This window comes from Mobula birostris, chromosome 4, assembly GCF_030028105.1.
Source record: "Mobula birostris isolate sMobBir1 chromosome 4, sMobBir1.hap1, whole genome shotgun sequence".
Lineage (NCBI taxonomy): Eukaryota > Metazoa > Chordata > Chondrichthyes > Myliobatiformes > Myliobatidae > Mobula > Mobula birostris.
In genome coordinates this window covers 128559212-128580101 of record NC_092373.1, presented here as the reverse complement: position 1 = coordinate 128580101, position 20890 = coordinate 128559212, and the positions used below count along the sequence as shown (strand labels likewise).

Genomic DNA, 20890 nt, shown 5'->3' with positions numbered 1-20890 from the left:
ATCTCACTGAGTACTGCCATTTCAATCACAAGAACCAAGTGCAGGTGTCTGTGCCACAGTGAAGATGGACGTTGGTAACATTTTGTATACTTCTGCCAGCTCAGTCTCTTACCAGTTCCTTCCCATTCTAATCTCCACTCTTGACTATCAATCCCACCTGCCCCTTGTTAGCCCTCAGCCTTCCTATTACATGGCTTGCAGTAACAACATGCAGGAATGGTGGAAGAGTTTAAATTAGAGTGGCAGGCTGAAAATGGCCCTTGTGAGGGTAGTGTTTCACTTTTATATCTTTATTTGCCATTAATGTTTAAAATATTGTCGCCTTAATTTGTAATTGAAATAATTATGTGTACTAATAGCAAGTGGCTGATGTTCCTACCTGAAAAGCAGCCACATCTGTGTGTTGTAATGCAGGCAGGTTACACAAAATGTTCACACAATGACAAGATTTACTGTTATCTGAGGATAATGTTGGCCAGGGAACTAAAACTGCCATGAAATTTTTTATCTCTACACTTGATTTAAATGGGAATTATTGGCCAGAAAAGAGCACATAAGCCAGAATAAGCCTTTATTGTAGAACCTTTTAGTGTTGCCTTTTGGAAATACATAAGAGGGAATTGGGATATAGGTAACTGCCATATAATGAATTTTCAATTATTGGCAGAGAACGTTAAGGGTTTTTTTTAGTTTATTTAGTCAACTTTTAAGCCTAGTGCATGTGCCTACATTAAGCACTTTGGGCAAAGACCTTAAAGCAAGCATTGTTCCTACTAGCAAGCTAGTAGGGCTAAAATATGTTAAAACTAAGAGGAATAAAATGGTGATCATCTGCTCCTTTCTAAATGGTACCATAGGATCTTTACTTCCACCATATTATTTGCAACACATGGCTTCTGAGATAATAGCATTTCCTTAAAATTATACTGATTGTCTCCAAGCATTGAACTGGATAATGTACTTTTATTAATGCTTGTATGTTCTGTGCCATATTTTGCCCATGTAATATTTTTGAATATACGAACATTTGTATTTTGGAAGATGTGTTTCTGCATATTGCCATAGCTTAGAGGAGTATGAATGTATCATAAATTTTATTGAACATGTATCAAAGCATTTTGCAATCACTGAAATATTTTTTATCAGACATAATTGGCAGTATTTTATAGAAAGCAAACTTGTGTCTATTGGCTTTCAGGTGTTCATCTTTATTATGTTGGTGGAGAAGTCTATGCTGAATGCTTAAGCGACAGTAGTATTTTTGTACAAAGTCGAAACTGCAATTATCATCATGGATTCCATCCAACAACTGTCTGCAAGATCCCCAGTGGATGCAGTTTGAAGATCTTCAACAATCAAGAGTTTGCCCAGCTTTTGGCCCAGTCAGTAAACCATGGTTTTGAAGCGGTTTATGAACTAACTAAGATGTGCACCATACGAATGAGTTTTGTAAAGGTAATAAAATAATTCAATATAAAAGGAACATACATTGCTAGTTTTATAAGTAATGGGGAAAATTAAATAAATAGAATGAGACAAGGCTGTGTTCACACTGGTATCTTTGCATTGTAGTGGATAGTTCATGATGCTGAAGTGAAACTTCTTGGCCCAGGACGTTTTGGGTCATTGGGCTCAGCTCATTGAGTCGTGCTCTAGACTGAATGAACTGTTTGTAGAATAATACAGCATGAGTGCAGGCCCTTTGGCCTAACAAATCCATACCACCCATCTAGTCTCTGTTTCCTCAGTTCAGCCCATATCCCTTCAAGCTGTGCCCCTGCGTTGACCTGTCCAAAATGCTGTTTATATGCTATTATTGTACCTGCCTCAACTGCTTCTGGCACTTTGTTTCTTATACTCACCATCCTCTACTTTTAAAATGTTGCCCTTCCAGGACCTTTTTATTTTTAAATCTTTTTACTGAATTAGTACACAAAAGGTAAAACATATAGAAACTAATACACTGTTGCGATATAAATTTACAAGAGATATTAATACATAAAAAAAAGTAGTACAAACAGTGCAGTTTAGTTATAAAATAACGAGGTAATATAATAGTATACTAATTTTCCATATATATCAATAAAGAGAAGAAAAAAACCAGAAAAAGACCACCAAAAAAAACCCACCGTGCAACTAACCTAAAAAGCAAAGCAAAGCAATGGGCTAACTAGGTATCAAGTAGACTTAACCAACTTAAACAATCACGTCCTCAAACCCGACCTCCATTAAAAACAGTTAAAAACCAAGAAGGGAATGTAAATATGGTCAAAGAGAAAAAAACGTTAGATTAAATGAAAATGTTGAATAAAAGATCTCCAGGTCTGTTCAAATTTAACTGAAGTATCATAAAGATTACTTCTGATTTTTTCCAAATTTAAACATAGTATTGTCTGAGAAAACCGAAAAAATGTAGTTGGGGCATTAATCTCCTTCCAATGTTGTAAAATATATCTTTTCGCCATTAAAGTTAGAAATGCAATCATTCTACGGGCTGAAGGGGAAAGATTACTGGAAGTTTTAGGTAATCCAAAGATAGCAATAATAGGATGGGGAGAAATATCTGTATTCAATACCTTTGAGATAATATTAAAAATGTCTTTCCAAAAAGTTTCCAAAGTAGGACAGGACCAAAACATATGAGTTAAGGAAGCTATCTCCCCATGACATCTATCACAAAGAGGGTTAAAATGAGAATAAAAACAAGCTAATTTATCTTTAGACATATGTGCTCTATGAACAACTTTAAATTGAATTAGGGAATGTTTGGAACAGATAGAGGAAATATTGACTAGTTTATGCGCCCAGTCATCCACCAAAATAGTGAAACCCAATTCCTTTTCCCAATCTGACCTAATCTTGTCGAATGGAGCTTTCCTAAGTTTCATGATAATATTATAAATAATAGCCGTTACACCTTTCTGACATGGGTTGAGGTTAATTATAGTATCTAAAATATATGTAGGGGGTAAAGCCGGAAAGGAAGAAAGTATGGTACTTAGGAAATTTCTAACTTAGAGATATCTAAAAAAAAATGTATTCTTGGTAAGTTATATTTGTTAGATAATTGTTCAAAACTCATAAGGGAGCCATCTAAAAATAAATCCAAAAACCGTGATATACCATTGGTCTTCCAAGTTTGAAGGGCACGGTCCGTGGAAGAGGGGGGAAAGAACATGTTGCCAAAAATAGGAATCGCTAGCCCAAATTGATTAAGATCAAAAAATATTCGGAATTGAAACCAAATGCGTAAGGTATGTTTAACTATCGGGTTACAAACCTGTTTATGGTGTTTCATATCAAAGGGAAGGGAAGAACCTAAAATGGAGCCAAGTGCATAACCTTGAGCAGACTGTAATTCCAATACTACCCATTTAGGAATGGCTAGTGTATCTTGGTCAAGTAACCAAAATTTCATGTGTGAATATTAATTGCCCAATAATAGAATCTAAAATTAGGTAATGCCAAACCTCCATCTCTCTTAGGTTTCTGTAGATGTATTCTACCCAGTCTTGGGTTTTTATTTTGCCAAGTAAATGAAGAAATTTTAGAGTCAACTTTGTCAAAAAAGGATTTTAGAACAAAAATCGGTAATGCCTGAAATATATATATAAAAGTTTTGGCAGAATAAACATCTTAACAGCATTAATACGACCAATCAAAGTTAAATAAAGTGGAGACCATTTAAATGAAAGTTGTGTAATGTGGTCAGTTAAGGGTAGGAAATTAGCCTTAAATAAATCCTTATGTTTACAGGTAATTTTAATCCCAAGATATGAAAAATGATTATTAACCAATTTAAATGGGAGGTTCTGATATAAGGGAACTTGCTTATTAATCGGGAAAAGTTCACTCTTATTGAGATTTAACTTATAACCTATTTTAACTTATAGCTTTAATTTAGTAATTGTGATAATAAATCTAAAGCTGCAGGAATAGATTTTGGAGGATTAGAAATATATAAAAGTAAGTCATCAGCATAAAGTGACACTTTATGAGACGTTAAACCACGAGTTATACCAATAGTTTGGAGATTCTCGAATAGCAATTGCAAGAGGTTCTATGCAATATCAAATAATAAAGGATTGAGAGGACAACCTTGTCTGGTACCTCGAAAAAGAGGGAAAAAAAGGTGAATTTAAAGAGTTAGCATGAACTGAGGCCATAGGAGAATGATATAACAATTTGATCCAGGATATAAATTTCGGGCTGAAATTAAACATTTCAAGCACCTTAAATAAGTAAAGCCATTCGACCCTGTCAAAGGCTTTTTCAGCGTCTAGGGAAATGACGCATTCAGGATCATTTTGTGACGGGGTATAGACAATGTTTAAAAGTGTACGAATATTGTAAAAAGAATAACGATTTTTAATAAAACCCGTTTGGTCTTCCGAGATAACATAAGGAAATGCTTTTTCTAATCTGTTTGCTAATAATTTAGGAAAAATTTTAGAGTCAACATTTAACAAGGATATTGGTCTATAAGATGCACATTGAGCGGAGTCTTTATCCTTCTTTAATATTAAAGAGATCGATACTCTATAAAAGGATTCGGGTAGTTTACCAAGTTTTAATGAGGCCTCCAGAATCCTGAATAGCCAAGGGATTAATGAGGATGCAAAAAATGTATAAAATTCCACGGTAAACCCATCAGGACCAGGAGCTTTCCCCTGGTTCATAGAAAAAATGACATTCTTAATCTCATCAGTGGTAAAGGAAGTGTCTAACATAGAAGATATAGTGTGTGAAATCTTAGGGAAATCTAGGTTATCTAAAAAGTCACACATATGCTTAGAATCTCGTGGAGAGCACGACTTCACTCCATGAGCTCTACCGGAAGTCTCCTCGACCTTTTTAAATCTTTCTTCTCGCATACTGACTCCTTAACCCTTGTTTTGCTTTCCACTACCCTGGGGAAAAGACTGTTGTCATCCACCTTAAATATACCCCCTATGATCTTATAAACCTCTATAAGATCACCACCCATTCTCCTACATTCCAAGGAATAAAGAACTAGTCTGGCCAGCCTCTTCCTATTACTCAGGCTTTCTATACTTGCCAACTTATCTCATAAATATTTTCTGCACTCTTTCCAGTTTAAACATACAACATCTTTTCTACAACAGGGTGTCCAAAGCTGTACATAGTTTTCAAATGTGGCATTCACCAGCAACTTGTACATCTGCAACATTATGTCCCAATTCACTTCCTCTCGTCATTGCCCTGATGAATGAAGGCCAGCATCCTAAACACCTTTTTCACCACGCTGTTTACTTCTAACGTTGCTTTCAACAAGCTATGTGCTTATACTCCTAGTTCCTTATCTTCTATTACATTCCCTAGTGCCTACTATAGTATAGTTTTATGCTGGTTTGACTTTCCAAAATGCATCACCTCACACTTGTTTGTATTGGAATCCATTTGCCACTCCACCACCCACTTCCCTAACTGAAGTAATCTACAATAACTTTCTTCACTATCAACAACTCCTCCTAATTTTGTAATCTGCAAGTTTACTGATTAAACCTTTGTATTTGCCATCCATGTAAGACCATAAGATATAGGAGCAGAAGTAGGCCATTCAGCCCATCGAGTCTGCTCCGTCATTCAATCAAAGGCTGATCCAATTTTTCCAGTCATCCCCAGTCCCCTGCCTTCTCCCCATACCCTTTGATGAATTGGCCTCCATAGCCTCTCGTAGCAACAAATTCCACAGATTTACCACTCTCTGACTAAACTAATTTCTCCGCATCTCTGTTCTAAATGGACGTCTTTCAATCCTGAAGTTGTGCCCTCTTGTCGCAGACTCCCCTATCATGGGAAATAACTTTGCCATATCTGATCTGTTTAGGCCTTTTAACATTCGGAATGTTTCTATGAGATCCTCTCTCATTCTCCTGAACTCCAGAGAATACAACCCAGGAGCTGCCAGACATTCCTCATGTGGTAACCCTTTCATTCCTGGAATGATTCTCGTGAATCTTCTCTGAACCCTCTCCAATGTCAGTATATCCTTTCTAAAATAAGGATCCCAAAACTGCACACAATACTCCGTGTGGTCTCACAAGTGCCTTATAGAGCCTCAACATCACATCCCTGCTCTTATATTCTGTACCTCTAGAAATGAATGCTAACATTGCATTCACCTTCTTCACCACCAACTCAACCTGGAGGCTAACCTTTAGGGTATCCTGCACAAGGACTCCCAAGTCCCTTTGCATCTCTGCATATTGAATTCTCTCCCCATCTAAATAATAGTCTGCCCATTTATTTCCTCCACCAAAATGCATGACCATACACTTTCCAACATTGTATTTCATTTGCCACTTCTTTGCCCATTCCCCTAAATTATCTGAGTCTCTGTGCAGGCTCTCTGTTTCCTCAACACTACCTGCTCCTCCACCTATCTTTGTATCATCAGCAAATTTAGCCACAAATCCATTAAACCCATAGTCCAAATCATTGACATACATTGTAAAAAGCAGCAGTCCCAACACCGACCCCTGTGGAACCCCTGTAGTAACTGGCAGCCAGTCAGAATAGGATCCCTTTATTCCCACTCTCTTGTTTTCTACCAATCAGCCAATGCTCCACCCATGCTAGTAGCTTCCCTGTAATTCCATGGGCTCTTATCTTGCTAAGCAGCCTCATGTGCAGCACCTTGTCAAAGGCCTTCTGAAAATCCAAATACACCACATCTACTACATCTCCTTTGTCTACCTTGCTTGTAATTTCCTCAAAAAATTGCAGTAGGTTTGTCAGGAAGGATTTTCCTTTCGGGAAACCATGCTGGCTTTGGCCTATCTTGTCATGTGTCTCCAGGTACTCTGTAATCTCATCCTTAACCATTGATTCCAACAACTTCCCAACCACTCTTGTCAGGCTAACAGGTCTGTAGTTTCCTTTCTGCTGCCTCGCACCCTTCTCAAATAGTGGAGTAACATTTGCAATTTTCCAATCATCTGCTACGATGCCAGAATTTATCGATTCCTGAAAGGTAGTTGTTAATGCCTCCGCAGTCTCTCCAGCTACTTCCTTCAGAACCCGAGGGTGCATTCCATCAGGTCCAGGAGATTTATCCACCTTCAGACCATTAAGCTTCCTGAGCACCTTCTCAGTCGTAATTTTCACTGCATAAACTTCACTTCCCTGACACTCTTGAATGTCCGGTATAGTGCAGATGTCTTCCACTGTGAAGACTGATGCAAAATACGCATTCAGTTCCTCTGCCATCTCTGTATCTCTCATTGCCATATCTCCAGAATCATTTTCTATTGGTCCTATATCTACCCTTGACTCCCTTTTACCCTTCGTATAGTTACAAAAGCTTTTAGTATCTTCTTTAATATTAGTCACCAGCTTCCTATCATAATTCATCTTTTCCTTCCTAATGCCCTTCTTAGTTTCCTTCTGCAAGTTTTGAAAAGCTTCCCAATCCTTTATCTTCCCACTAGTTCTGGCTTCCTTGTGTGCCCTCGCTTTTACTTTGGCTCTGACTTCACTTGTCAGCCATGGTAGTGTCCTTTTTCCATTCAAAAATTTCTTCTTATTTGGAATGTATCTGTCTTGCAGTTCCCTCATTTTTTGCAGAAGCACCAGCCATTGTTGCTCTGCTGTCCTTCCTGCTAATGTCCCTTTCCAGTCAACTTTAGCCAGTTCCCGTCTCATGCCATTGTAATTTCCTTTACTACACCGAAATATAATTTAGATAGTTAACAAAGATTCCAATGCTGATAACTGTGGCACACTACTAGTCACTAGCCTCCATTCTGAGAAATAACCACAACCGGTACCCTGTGCTTTCTACCTCTCCTTAGATTCCATGGGACTTAACATTCCAGAACAGCCTATACCATACAGGGCCTTGCCAAGGGCTAAAGTCCAAATAAATGACATCCACTGCCTTATTCTGTTCTACTTTTTGGTTACCTCTTCAAATAACTCAAAGATTCATCAAGCACAGCTTCCCATGCACATAGTCATACTAACTCCTTAATTTTTGCAAATGCTAGCAGATCCTGTTCCTCAGAATTCCCTCCAGTAACTTCCCCATCGCTGATGTCAAACTCAGCAATTGTAGTTCTATGGCTAGCTCCTGCTACCCATACAGCAACAGTAGCTACCTTCCAGCCTTCAGGAACTTAGACAGTGACTAATGATGAAGCAAGTACCTCCTAACAGCCTCTGCAGTTTCTCCGTGGTCTCCCACAAAATCCAGTAACACATTTGGTTAGATTCTGAAGATTTTTCCAACTTAATGTGCTGTAAAACTGCAAATACCTCCTTCCTGGTAATACAAATGTCCTCCAAAACATCCCCACTTTTCCTTTTACCTATTGTTACTCTCCTCAGTAAGCAGAAGGGATATATTAAAAATCCCACCCTTCTCCTCTTTACTGATCTATACGGGGACTTGGTCTCTCCCAAGCCACCCTTTTACTCAATGTAGCTATAGAATCTCTGGGGTTTGTCCTTAACCTTACATGTCAGAGCGATCTTTTTGTAGTCTTACCTGAGAGATTCATCTTTAAGATCGTTAATCCTTTTATAGTAATCAAGAGATTCACTCGTCCCCAACCACCTAAACCCGATGTATGTTTTCTCCCATTTTTTTCACCAGAGCTTCAATATCCCCTGTCAACCAAAGTTCCCTAAGTTTGTCACCCTTACAGAAACAGCTGCTCCTGGACACTTGATATCACACTCTAAAAGCCATTTGTTCCATTCATTTGGAAAAGGTTCACCCAATCAACCTGTTAGGTCTTATCTGATTTCCCTAAAATTAGCCCTGCTTCAGTTTTAGACCCTAACCTTTTCCATCACTGATAGAATTATGGTCATCAGAGTCGAAGTGCTCCCTGACTATCACTTCAGTTATCTGCCCTGCCCAAGAGGTCTGGTATTGTACCCTCCAGAGTAGGGCCCTAAATATTGTTGGCTCAGGAAACACTCCGGGACATGTATCGTAAATTCCACCTCATACATGCCCTTAACACTTTAGATAGTCCAGTTAAAACTGGGGAAATGAAAATATCCCACTAATATAACCCTATCATTTTTACAATTATGAGCAATTTCTCTACAAACCTCATTTTGCTGACTATTGGGGTGTCTATAATTCAGCCCCACTAGGGTGACCCTCCCTTTGTTGTTTCTAAGTTCTACTCATATGATTTCACTGGATGTTCTCTCAACAATGCCATTTCTAAGTACTAATCATAGGTCATCTCTTATCAAAAAGGTAGTAATCCCATCTTACCTGTATTTCACAAGCCTGTAGCATCTGTATCCTAGAATATTGAGTTGCCAGTACTGCCTTTCTCTCAGCCATGTTTCTGTTATGGCTATAACATCCCAGTCCTGAGAATCAATCCATGTTCTGAGTTTGTCCACCTTACCTGTTAAACTTTAAGCATTGAAATAAAATACACTTTAACTGATTATTCCTTTTCCTGCCTTTACTGCGACTCTGGCTATCCTGATTACACTTTGTATTTTTGAATTCTATGGGTTATAGCACGGAAGTTATAAAATTCATTCAGCCATTTCAGCATTAGTAAGATATTTGTCTCCCCAAGTCTGCAAAATGAATGCTGTTGTAACCTCATGAATCTGTGCTGCACTTCTTCCCTTCTGGGTTTGCCTCTTAGAGCTTTATACAACTGTAGCAAACTTGTAGAAGTTAATACGGGTTGAGTATCCCTTATCTGAAATGCTTTGGGCCAGAAGTGTTTCGGATTTTGGTATAATATAATGAAATAGCATGGGATCACCATCATTTCCAGTAAGCTGTATTTTGACTTGCACACATTAACTTAACAGTAAAAATTATTACATACCATCAACATAATGAAAATATAATGCTTGCAGGGTAACAAAAGCAGCATGGCAGCATTGAGAGAATACCTGAATGAGCTGTGAGAAACAACAAACAACAGCAGGCTTTCAGTCTCCACCTACAATGCCATGTTTTGATTAAAAAGGTTACAATTCATTGTATATGTTTTTTTTTAGGTTTTATGTAAGCTATAAAAACAATCAGCATTGTAGACTTGTTCTGATAGATTTTCATCCACAACAATCTTCACCAATTCATCAATGAATTTCTCTGCTGCTTCGTGATCAGCAGATGCTTTATCTTTAAAAATTTTTAAATCTATAAAAATTAATGCCTTACCTTTTCTTAATTTTCTACAACCAGTCTGCTACATTGTATATTCACAGTTACCTTCAATTTTCAGTTTGTCATGGTAGATTTTTGCTTGTTTCTCAGCATACTCTTAAGAGGCATATGTTCACTCTGATGCTGATGAATTCACTCTTTCAACGCACGATCGAGATCTTCATTTCTCGCTTTATGCAGTTATTTTCTATTTTTCATTTAACTTCTGTTCATTACATATGAGAAGTCACTTCTCAGGAGTGTCTGTAGTGCACAGAGATCTGCACCTTGGGAACCTTCCCAGCACCTTGTGCAATTTTCCATTTGTGATGTCATGCAGGTGCTCGAAAAGCTTCAGGTTTCAGAGGTTTCCAGATTTTTGAATTGCAACCTGTAGTTCATTAGTTTTCTAAAAATTTGTGCCATTTTCCCATTTTAGTGACCTTTCTATGGCAAATTTCTGGATTCACTCTATCTCTAGCTTTTCACTATTTAAAATATCTATCTTTTCAGTCCAAGATTGATAATTTCATACCTATTAATGGTTGTCTACCAATTTTTTCTCTACTCATTTATATATCAATATCTCATTTTAATGCTAAGTTCTTATCTATACTCTTCTGTATCATTTAGCAAACCCAGACAAAGGGCTTTGTTATGCTAGCTAATTCATTAATTACAGTAATTAATGGTAATAATATATTATCCTTGTTGGATATTACTCCTTCTGATCAACTTTCAACTTTCTGTCTCGGCTTCCTAACCAATCCTCTAGCTTAACAATTTGCCTTACATTTTTAGCTTTAATTTAAGACAGCAGAGAATACAATTCTCTTCCATCTTTTGAATGTCTTCTGTAAGTCAATATATAACAAAATACCCAAAATGATGTGTAATCTTGCTAAGACTGCAGAAGGCTGCACATGCTAGATTGATCACTTGGTTTTATTCCTTACATAAAATTAGCTGTTAGGTACCTTTTTAGCACTTGAATAATTTAACATTCAGAACGTGTTTCATTTGAGGCAAGGTTCGTTCTTTTTTCTCCAATCTCTTTCTCTTTCTCTTCTCATCTCCCTCCAACATCTTGGTTACGTTCTTGGCATTCTATAAAGTGCTGTTTTACCCCAAAGGAACACTGGGGTAAACTAAAGTATTGGTATCTTATACATTATTTTATATGCAGGAGGAACTAATGTTCGTATTCTCATTTACATTCCTTATCCTATTATTGGTTGTATGTGCCCAATGGGTTATTTGTTTTGATTTTAGAATCAGCAGATGGAACGCAGAATAGTTCAGCACACGAACAGGCTCTTTGGCTGCATTGTTTGCCCCAGATACAATACTGAATTAAACTAATCTTTTCTGCCTGTGCATGATCCATATCACTCCATTCCTGTACTGTATATCCAAGGATGTTGTCAGGACTAGAAAGCCTGAATTATAGAGAGGGGTTGGCCTGGCTAGGTTTTTATTCTTTGGAACATTAAAGAATGAAGAGTGACCTTATAGAAGTGTTTAAAATTGAGAGGCATAGATAACGTGGATAATAACAGCTTTTTCCCCAGGGTAGGAGAGTCCAGGACTAGAGGGCAAAGGTTTAGAGTGAGAAGGGAAAGATTTAAAAGGGACCCAAGGGACAATTTTTCCACTCAGGGTGGCAAGTCTATGAGATGAGCTGCCAGAGAAAGTGCTTGAGACTGGTAAAATAGTGTTATTTAAGAAGTACTTGGATAGGTACGTGGAGAGGTATAGAAAAAGTACATTCCTGTTAGGAGGAAGGACGGGGATAGAAAGATAAGAGAATCATTTGTAGAAATGGCAGATGGAGTTTAACCCAAATAAATGTGAGATATTGCACCTCAGTAGGGCAATTGCAAAGATACAGTACACTGTTAAGGGCAAACAACAGGAATTCTGCAGATGCTGGAAATTCAAGCAACACACATCAAAGTTGCTGGTGAACGCAGCAGGCCAGGCAGCGTCTCTAGGAAGAGGTGCAGTCGACATTTCAGGCCAAGACCCTTCGTCAGGACTAACTGAAGGAAGAGTGAGTAAGGGATTTGAAAGTTGGAGGGGGAGATCCAAAATGATAGGAGAAGACAGGAGGGGGAGGGATGGAGCCAAGAGCTGGACAGGTGATTGGCAAAAGGGGATACGAGAGGATCATGGGACAAGAGGTCCGGGAAGAAAGAAAGACGGGGGGTGGGGGGGGGGGGGGACCCAGAGGATGGGCAAGAGGTATATTCAGAGGGACAGAGGGAGAAAAAGGAGAGTGAGAGAAAGAATGTGTGCATAAAAATAAGTAACAGATGGGGTACGAGGGGGAGGTGGGGCCTAGCGGAAGTTAGAGAAGTCGATGTTCATGCCATCGGGTTGGAGGCTACCCAGACGAAATATAAGGTGTTGTTCCTCCAACCTGAGTGTGGTTTCATCTTTACAGTAGAGGAGGCCGTGGATAGACATGTCAGAATGGGAATGGGATGTGGAATTAAAATGTGTGGCCACTGGGAGATCCTGCTTTCTCTGGCGGACAGAGCGTAGATGTTCAGCAAAGCAGTCTCCCAGTCTGCGTCGGTCTCGCCAATATATAGAAGGCCACATCGGGAGCACCGGACACAGTTCACCTCAGTCGACTCACAGGTGAAGTGTTGCCTCACCTGGAAGGACTCCCAGTCTGCGTTGGGTCTCGCCAATATATAGAAGGCCACATCGGGAGCACACTGCTCTCAGGATGAGGCTTTTCATTCTAGGACGAGGGAGATGTCTTCATTTTTTAAAGAAAGGGGCTTCCCTTCCTCCACTATCAACTCTGCTCTTAAACGCATCTCCCCCATTTCACGTACATCTGCTCTCACTCCATCCTCCCGCCACCCCACTGGGAATAGGGTTCCCCTGGTCCTCACCTACCACCCCACCAGCCTCCGGGTCCAACATATTATTCTCCGTAACTTCCGCCACCTCCAACGAGATCCCACCACTAAGCACATCTTTCCCTCCCCCCTTCTCTCTGCATTCCGCAGGGATCGCTCCCTACACAACTCCCTTGTCCATTCGTCCCCCCCAACCCTCCCCACTGATCTCCCTCCTGGCACTTATCCGTGTAAGCAGAACAAGTGCTACACATGCCCTTACACTTCCTCCCTTACCACCATTCAGGGCCCCAAACAGTCCTTCCAGGTGAGGCAACACTTCACCCGTAAGTCGACTGGGGTGATATACTGCGTCCGGTGCTCCCGATGTGGTCTTTTATATATTGGCGAGACCCAACGCAGACTGGGAGACTGCTTTGCTGAACATCTATGCTCTGTCCACCAGAGAAAGCAGGATCTCCCAGTGGCCACACATTTTAATTCCACATACCATTCCCATTCTGACATGTCTATCCACGGCCTCCTCTACTGTAAAGATGAAACCACACTCAGGTTGGAGGAACAACACCTTATATTTCGTCTGGGTAGCCTCCAACCTGATGGCATGAACATCGACTTCTCTAACTTCCGCTAGGCCTCACCTCCCCCTCGTACCCCATCTGTTACTTATTTTTATGCACACATTCTTTCTCTCACTCTCCTTTTTCTCCCTCTGTCCCTCTGAATATACCTCTTGCCCATCCTCTGGGTCTCCCCCCCCCCCCCCCCCCCGTCTTTCTTCCCGGACCTCCTGTCCCATGATCCTCTCGTATCCCCTTTTGCCAATCACCTGTCCAGCTCTTGGCTCCATCCTTCCCCCTCCTGTCTTCTCCTATCATTTTGGATCTCCCCCTCCCCCTCCAACTTTCAAATCCCTTACTCACCCTTCCTTCAGTTAGTCCTGACAAAGGGTCTCGGCCTGAAACGTCGACTGCACCTCTTCCTAGAGATGCTGCCTGGCCTGCTGCGTTCACCAGCAACTTTGATGACTGTTAAGGGCAAGATGTTTAACAGTGTTGCTGAGCAGAGAGATCTTGGGATCCAAGCTCATAGCTCCTTGAAAGTGACTACAGAGGTCATTGAGGGAGTTGAGAAGCCTTATGGAATGCTTGCTTTTATTAGTCAAGGCATTGGCTTCAAAAGTCAGGAGGTTATGTTGCAACATTTATATAAAAAAAACTCTGGTTGGGCCATATCTGGAGTATTGCATACATTTCTAGTCACCCCACTATAGGAAGGATATTGAAGCTTTAGAGAGGGTGCATCCTGGTAAGAGGTTTACCAGGATGCTGCCTGGTTTAGAGGCCATGCGCTATCATGAGAGGCTGGGTAAACTTGGGTTTTCTTCTCTGGAACGTCGGAGGCTGAGGGGAGATCTGATAGAGGTTTACAAGATTATGAGAGGTGTAAATAGAGTGGACAGAGAGTATCTGTTTCCTAGGGTTGAAATGTCTAATACCAGAGGGCATACATTGACGGTGAGAGTGGGGTAGGCTCAAGGGAGATGTGCAGGGTAAGTCATGGATGCCTGCACTGTTATGTTTTAAGAGACGTTTGCATAGGCACATGGATATAAGGAAGATGAAGGGATATGGATGTGGTGTAGGTAGGAGGAATTAGTATTTGGGTGTTTTTAATGTGCTTTTTAGCTGGTTTGGGACAACATTGTGGGCTGAATAGCCTGTTCCTGTGCTGTATGTTCTATGGAGGGTGGGGCTTAGCAAGATATGGGCCAAATACAGGAAATAGGGACCACCTGGATGGTGAATGCGCTCAGCGTGGATGGTTGGAGTGAAGGGCCTGTATCTGTACCATTTTGCCCTGAGTCTGTATTCATGTGTCTGTCTAACAACTTAACACCACTATTGTGTCTCCTTCCACCACCCCCCTCAGCAAACTGCTCCAAACACTGACCACTCCGAGTATAAAAAAAAACTTGGCCCGCACATCTTCATTAAAATTTCCCCCTCTCACCTTAAATGCATGTATTAAAACCTTAACATTTCTACTCTGGGTGGTGGGGGATATTTCTGATTACCTTTCCTATTATTGCTTATCTTATAAACTTCTATCCAGTCTCCCCTTGGCCTGCTCTCCAGAGAAAACTCAAGTTTGTCCAACCTCTCTTTACAGTTATATCCTCCAGTACAAGGCAGCATTCTGGTAAACCTCTCCTGCACCCTTTCCAAAGCTTCCACATCTTTCCTGTCATGGGGAGACGAGAATTGCAGAACAGTCCTTCAAGTACAGCCTAACTAAAGTTTTATATAACTGCAACATAATTTCCTGACTCTTATACTTTCAGTGATCTACGGACTTGGCCCCCAAGATCCCACTATACATCAGTGTTATTGGGAGTCCTATCATTTACTGTATACTTTCCCCTTAAGCTTTCCAAAGTATACACCTCACACTTGATGGGATTAAATTCCATCTATCATTTCTCTGTCTATATCCCCTTCAAACTGAAATAGAAGGAAGGCATTTAAGGCCAGAATCAGGTTTACTGTCACTGGCATATGTCGTGAAATTTGTTGACTTTGCAGCGACAGCGCAATGCATACATAATAATAGAGGGAAAAACTGAATTACAGTAAATATATGTTTAGTTAAATTGAAAATGGTGCAAAACAGAAATAATTTAAAAAGTGAGGTTTTGTTCATTGGTTCAATGTCCATTCAGAAATCAGCAGAGGGGAAGAAGCTGTTCCTGAATCATTCAGTGTATGCCTTCACACTTCTGTACCTCCTTCCTGATGGTAGCAGTGAGAACAAGGCATGACCTGGGTGATGAGGGTCCTTAATGATGGATGCCACCTTTTTGTGACATCGCTCCTTGAAGATGTCCTGGACCCTACAGAGGCTAGTTCTCATGATGGAGCTGACTTAAGTTTTCAACTCTCTGCAGCTTACCTCAATCCTTTGCAGTAGCCCTCCCCATACCAGACCATGATGCTGCTAGCTAGAATGCTCTCCACCGTATATCTGTAGAAATTTTGGAGTGTTTTTGGGTCACATACCCAAATCTCCTTAAACTCCTAATAAAATATAGCTGCTGTCATATCTTCTTTGTAGCTGCATCAATATGTTGGATCCAGGTTAGATCTTCATAGATATTGACACCCAAGTATTTGAAATTGGTCACTCTTTCTACTTCTGATCCCTCTATGGGGGCCCGTGTGCGTTCTCTCATCTTACCCTTTCTGAAGTCCACAATCAGTTCTGTGGTTTACTGACGTTGAGTGCAAGGTTGTTGCTATGACACCACTCAACTGATATATCGCATTCTTTTACACCCTCTTATCACTATCTGAAATTCTGTCAACAGTGGTTGTATCATCAGCAGATTTATAGATGGTACTTGAACTGTGCCTAGCCACACAGTCGTGTGTGTAGAGAGAGTAGAGCAGTGGGCTAAGCACACGTCTTTGAGATGCAACAGTGTTGATTGTCAGTGAGGTGTAGATGTAGTCTCTGATCCGCACAGATTGTGGTCTACCAGTTAGGAAGTCGAGGACCCAGTTACAGAGGCCCAGGTTCTGGAGCTTTTCAATCAGAACTGTAGGAATGATTGTATTAAATAATTCTGAAGCATCCTATGCTAAAAAGACAAGAAACCAAGCTTATCCAATTTATTTTGCAATGTTGGGAATTCTCAGTCCTAGCAGTAGCTACATAAAGCAAAGTTGCTGGTGAACGCAGCATGCCAGGCAGCATCTCTAGGAAGAGGTACAGTCGACGTTTCGGGCCGAGACCCTTCGTCAGGACTAACTGAAGGAAGAGCTAGTAAGAGATTTGAAAGTGGGAGGGGGAGGGGGAGATCCAAAATGATAGAAGACAGGAGGGGGAGGATGGAGCCAAGAGCTGGACAGGTGACTGGCAAAAGGGATATGAGAGGATCATGGGACAGGAGGCCCAGGGAGAAGGAAAAGGGGGAGGGGAGGGAAGAACCCAGAGGATGGGCAAGAGAAAAAGGAGAGAGAGAAAAAGAATGTGTGTATATAAATAAATATACCCCATCTGTTATTTATTTATATACACACATTCTTTTTCTCTCTCTCCTTTTTCTCCCTCTGTCCCTCTCACTATACCCCTTGCCCATCCTCTGGGTTTTTCCCCCATCCCCCTTTTCCTTCTCCTTGGGCCTCTTGTCCCATGATCCTCTCATATCCTTTTTACCAATCACTTGTCCAGCTCTTCCCTCCCCCTCCTGTCTTCTCCTATCATTTTGGATCTCCCCCTCCCCCTCCCACTTCCAAATCTCTTATTAGCTCTTCCTTCAGTTAGTCCTGACGAAGGGTCTTGGCCCGAAGCATCGACTGTACCTCTTCCTAGAGATGCTGCCTGGCCTGCTGCGTTCACCAGCAACTTTGATGTATGGTGCTTGAAATTCCAGCATCTGCAGATTTCCTCGTGTTTGAGTAGCTACATAAATGTCACTTCTGTCCTCTGCAACGTAGACTAGAACTTGGCTTGTTAAAATGACATCAAGATCAGTAGCTACTCCAGGCTCTACATACTGAGAGGTTATGTTTGACCAAGAAGACATGCAGAACCTGAGGCACCTAATCTGAAATTGGGATAAACTGGGTGGAGCAGCAGTTAGTGCTGTTGCTGTTCAGCTTTAGATTGCCAGGTTTGAACCTAGCCTTGAGTGCTATGCATGTTCTCCATGTGACTACATTTTACTGAGTATTTTGGTTTTCTTGTACATACCAAGGTGTAAGTTAATTGGCTACCAAAATTGCTCTTGGTGTAGCTGGGTAGTAGGAAAACAGAGAGAGAAGGTGATGGAGATGTGAGGAGAAAATGGGTTGTTACGGGATTAGTGTAGGTGGGTGCTCCATAGCTGGGGCAGGCTCAGTAGGCCGACAGACCGCTTTTTGCAATGTTTAACTGTGTTAGCATATTGATAATGAATCTTATCACATATCTAACCTAACAATTGTTTGCTTTCTTGGTTAAACAAATATTTCATGTGTATTTGAATATTTTAGTAGTAAAATGAATTTTGCTTTTGTTGCACTTTTAGGGTTGGGGAGCTGAGTATCATCGACAGGATGTAACAAGTACCCCTTGCTGGATTGAGATTCATTTGCATGGTCCTCTGCAGTGGCTGGATAAAGTTCTCACCCAGATGGGTTCCCCACATAATCCTATCTCCTCTGTGTCATAACAGTGCTTGTTATGCTGCCTCATAGTGCTGATAAATTTTTGTGTTGATTTTCTGGAGTTTGTAATATCTTGAAGGACTAATAAAATGGGTACATTCTGGACTGTAATGAATGGGAATCTGGAAGTTACTTGACCTTTTGTGACCAATTGTTGGAGAAAGATGATCAGTCTTTTTAGTATACTGCTGTTCTTGTGAAAGTGTTCAGTTTACACTGTAGTATTCCACTTCTGCCTAATCTGAAGAGCTTGTATAGATTATGATTTTAGAATGCTAAAATGATGAAAGGTGACCAAGCATAGATAATTCACTTGAATGTTAACTGATGTTTTTAAATGCTAGTTTGTGGACAAAAAAGAGATGCAACGTCTTTTTTTCATTCATTGTAGCACAATTGCTGCACAGTTAGTATGTTAAAATTGAAGGTATATTGCATGGATGACTTGCAAATCTTCTATACATTAGGTCACTTTACATCTAAAGTACAAATGTGGAAGTGGACAAAAGGAGCCTTGTGTGCAGCTCTGTCTTAAGTGCTGATGTCAACTTTTTTAAAACAATAATTAAATCAGAATAGTGTCAAGTTACAATTTAATTTGCAGTGGATTTCCAAGGTGTGTATGGATGCACAGATACGTTGAGATTTAAAATTGTTACATTTGTCCTCATTTCAATTTTTTGGGACTTCAAATTTGATAATCGAAGAAGTAGGTAAGTGGGCAATGTGACCTGTGCTGTTTGGTGAGTTCAGTATTTTTAACGATTACATACTGTATAATGTGTACTTTATCAAGTCTATAAAGCTACTGTTCAGTTACTAGTAGCTAAGCATTAGTTTTGAGGTTGTTAATTAAACTTTTTTTTTAAAAAAAACACCATTTTGGTAAGCAAGATTTGTAGTGTATACCTTAATTCTGGCTTTGTCACCTTTTATGTGCTAATTTCTCTTTGAAGAGAAGTATTGAGATATTTCTATAAATCCTCTGAGTAGCTGATCAGTGGATACCAACAAGTTAGCTATTTATACAATGATAAAGATAGTCTTGTACATCTTCCAGTTTTATTGGTTAAAGTTGGCTGGATGTTTGCAATACATTGTGGTTTTCCAAATAGCTTGTTTTATAAATAATGCCCAATTCTTTTCAGTTCTTGTATATGCACTTTTACACAGACTTTTGCTGTTGTGCTGTGGAATTGGGAATCAACATTTGTTTTGAGGATCACAAGTCCTTTACTAGAAATCATGTAATTTTTTTGGCCATTATTTTTAAAGTACCTTTGACGTTTTGTAACAAATTTGAGAATTGCACCACAACAAATTCTATATGGTAACATATCTCTAAAATTCTATCTTTGAAGACATTGACTTTTATCAACTAACCCAGATTTGCAATTACTTTGACTTATTTGTTTAAATATTTTATCTAACTATCTTTAGTTTACTATCTACTTTTTGTGTGCATGCTGGGTGGGATTGAGGGAGTTATACAAGGGAAAAATTGGGTTTTCCTAAGCAAGATTGTATAGATTGTCACCTTGTTCCCAGACCTGTGCAAAATAATTAACACGACATAGGAGCAATGAGAGACCATAGTCTGAAGTTTTTAAAACAAAAGCATATTTGATGAATGTTTGGTGCGTGGTTCATAATAGGAAATTTCACCATGATTACATGCTCAAAATATTACAATAAACCACATAACTTTGCACTACAAATGTTGTAATGGTTGAATTTACCATTATTTAGTGATATAATACAAGCGTGCTGCAAAAAAATGAAAGCATTCTAAAAGATAGTTGAAAACTCTGCAATGAATCAGCATCCATGTGTAGAGTACTTACACAATAAAACAACCACTTTCCAACATTTTGGACAAGGTATTGGCACAAATTCTGCAGATTGTTAGGAATTTTCTGTTTGTGTTTGGAGATCCATATCTACATTCCCCATGTGGTTTCAAGGATGGAGTCATCTCTGCATATGCTTTGATGTCAGTCAACTGCAGAATTTTTGTCATTGTTAGATATATTTCTTAGAATGTTATTCAGCAGGCTGTATAACTGTTTTCATTTCTTAAGGGGACAAATAGTGTTGGGTTGCAGGTTCTGGTGGTTGCCAGAACATTGTTATAGCACAGTAGTCTTCTCAATGTTGTTGAGTATTTGAGATAGGTGCTGTATAGTTTGTGATGGAGTTTGCTTTTCTAAGTCTTACTCCTCTATAGATTAGTGTTTTGGAGCTTCCTCGTAAACAAACCAGTACAAAGAGTATTCCTTCTAAACGTACTGGTTTCAAAAAGTCTCCTCCAGCTAGGGATAGCTTTTTGATACCCATGTGCCTCGGTCACTGTTCATGAGATTATTCTGTGAACTCAGATTTTCATACCGTTGATCATGGGAAGCCAGCCCAACTTAAAGAGATGTAAGTTTCTTACCCTAGCTTTTATAGGGACAACTCTGGTTGAACCTGTTAAGACTTCACTAAATAAGTATGACTTTGTGTTTCTTTTGCCCTGTGATCATCACACATAAGCTGTTTGCATACTGTGATCTACGGCTTTTGCTGAGGCCTTGTTAGTACCATTAGGAAACATCAAATGTATGTCGTTGAAGGGTTAATGAGTGTCAGCGAAAATGACA

At 39.9% G+C, this 20890-nt stretch overlaps 1 protein-coding gene across 2 annotated transcripts in view; it reads left to right on the top strand.

Moving 5' to 3' along the window:
* Positions 1 to 18359, top strand: part of smad1 (SMAD family member 1) — a 103219-nt gene extending 84860 nt beyond the window's left edge. For both annotated transcript variants that reach the window (XM_072256026.1, XM_072256027.1), the window contains exons 6-7: positions 1199 to 1455; positions 18110 to 18359. In XM_072256026.1, the coding sequence (XP_072112127.1) occupies positions 1199 to 1455; positions 18110 to 18253 (401 nt within the window). In that variant the 3' untranslated portion in view covers positions 18254 to 18359. The remainder of the gene's footprint in view (positions 1 to 1198; positions 1456 to 18109) is intronic.
* Positions 18360 to 20890: the final 2531 nt, after the last annotated feature.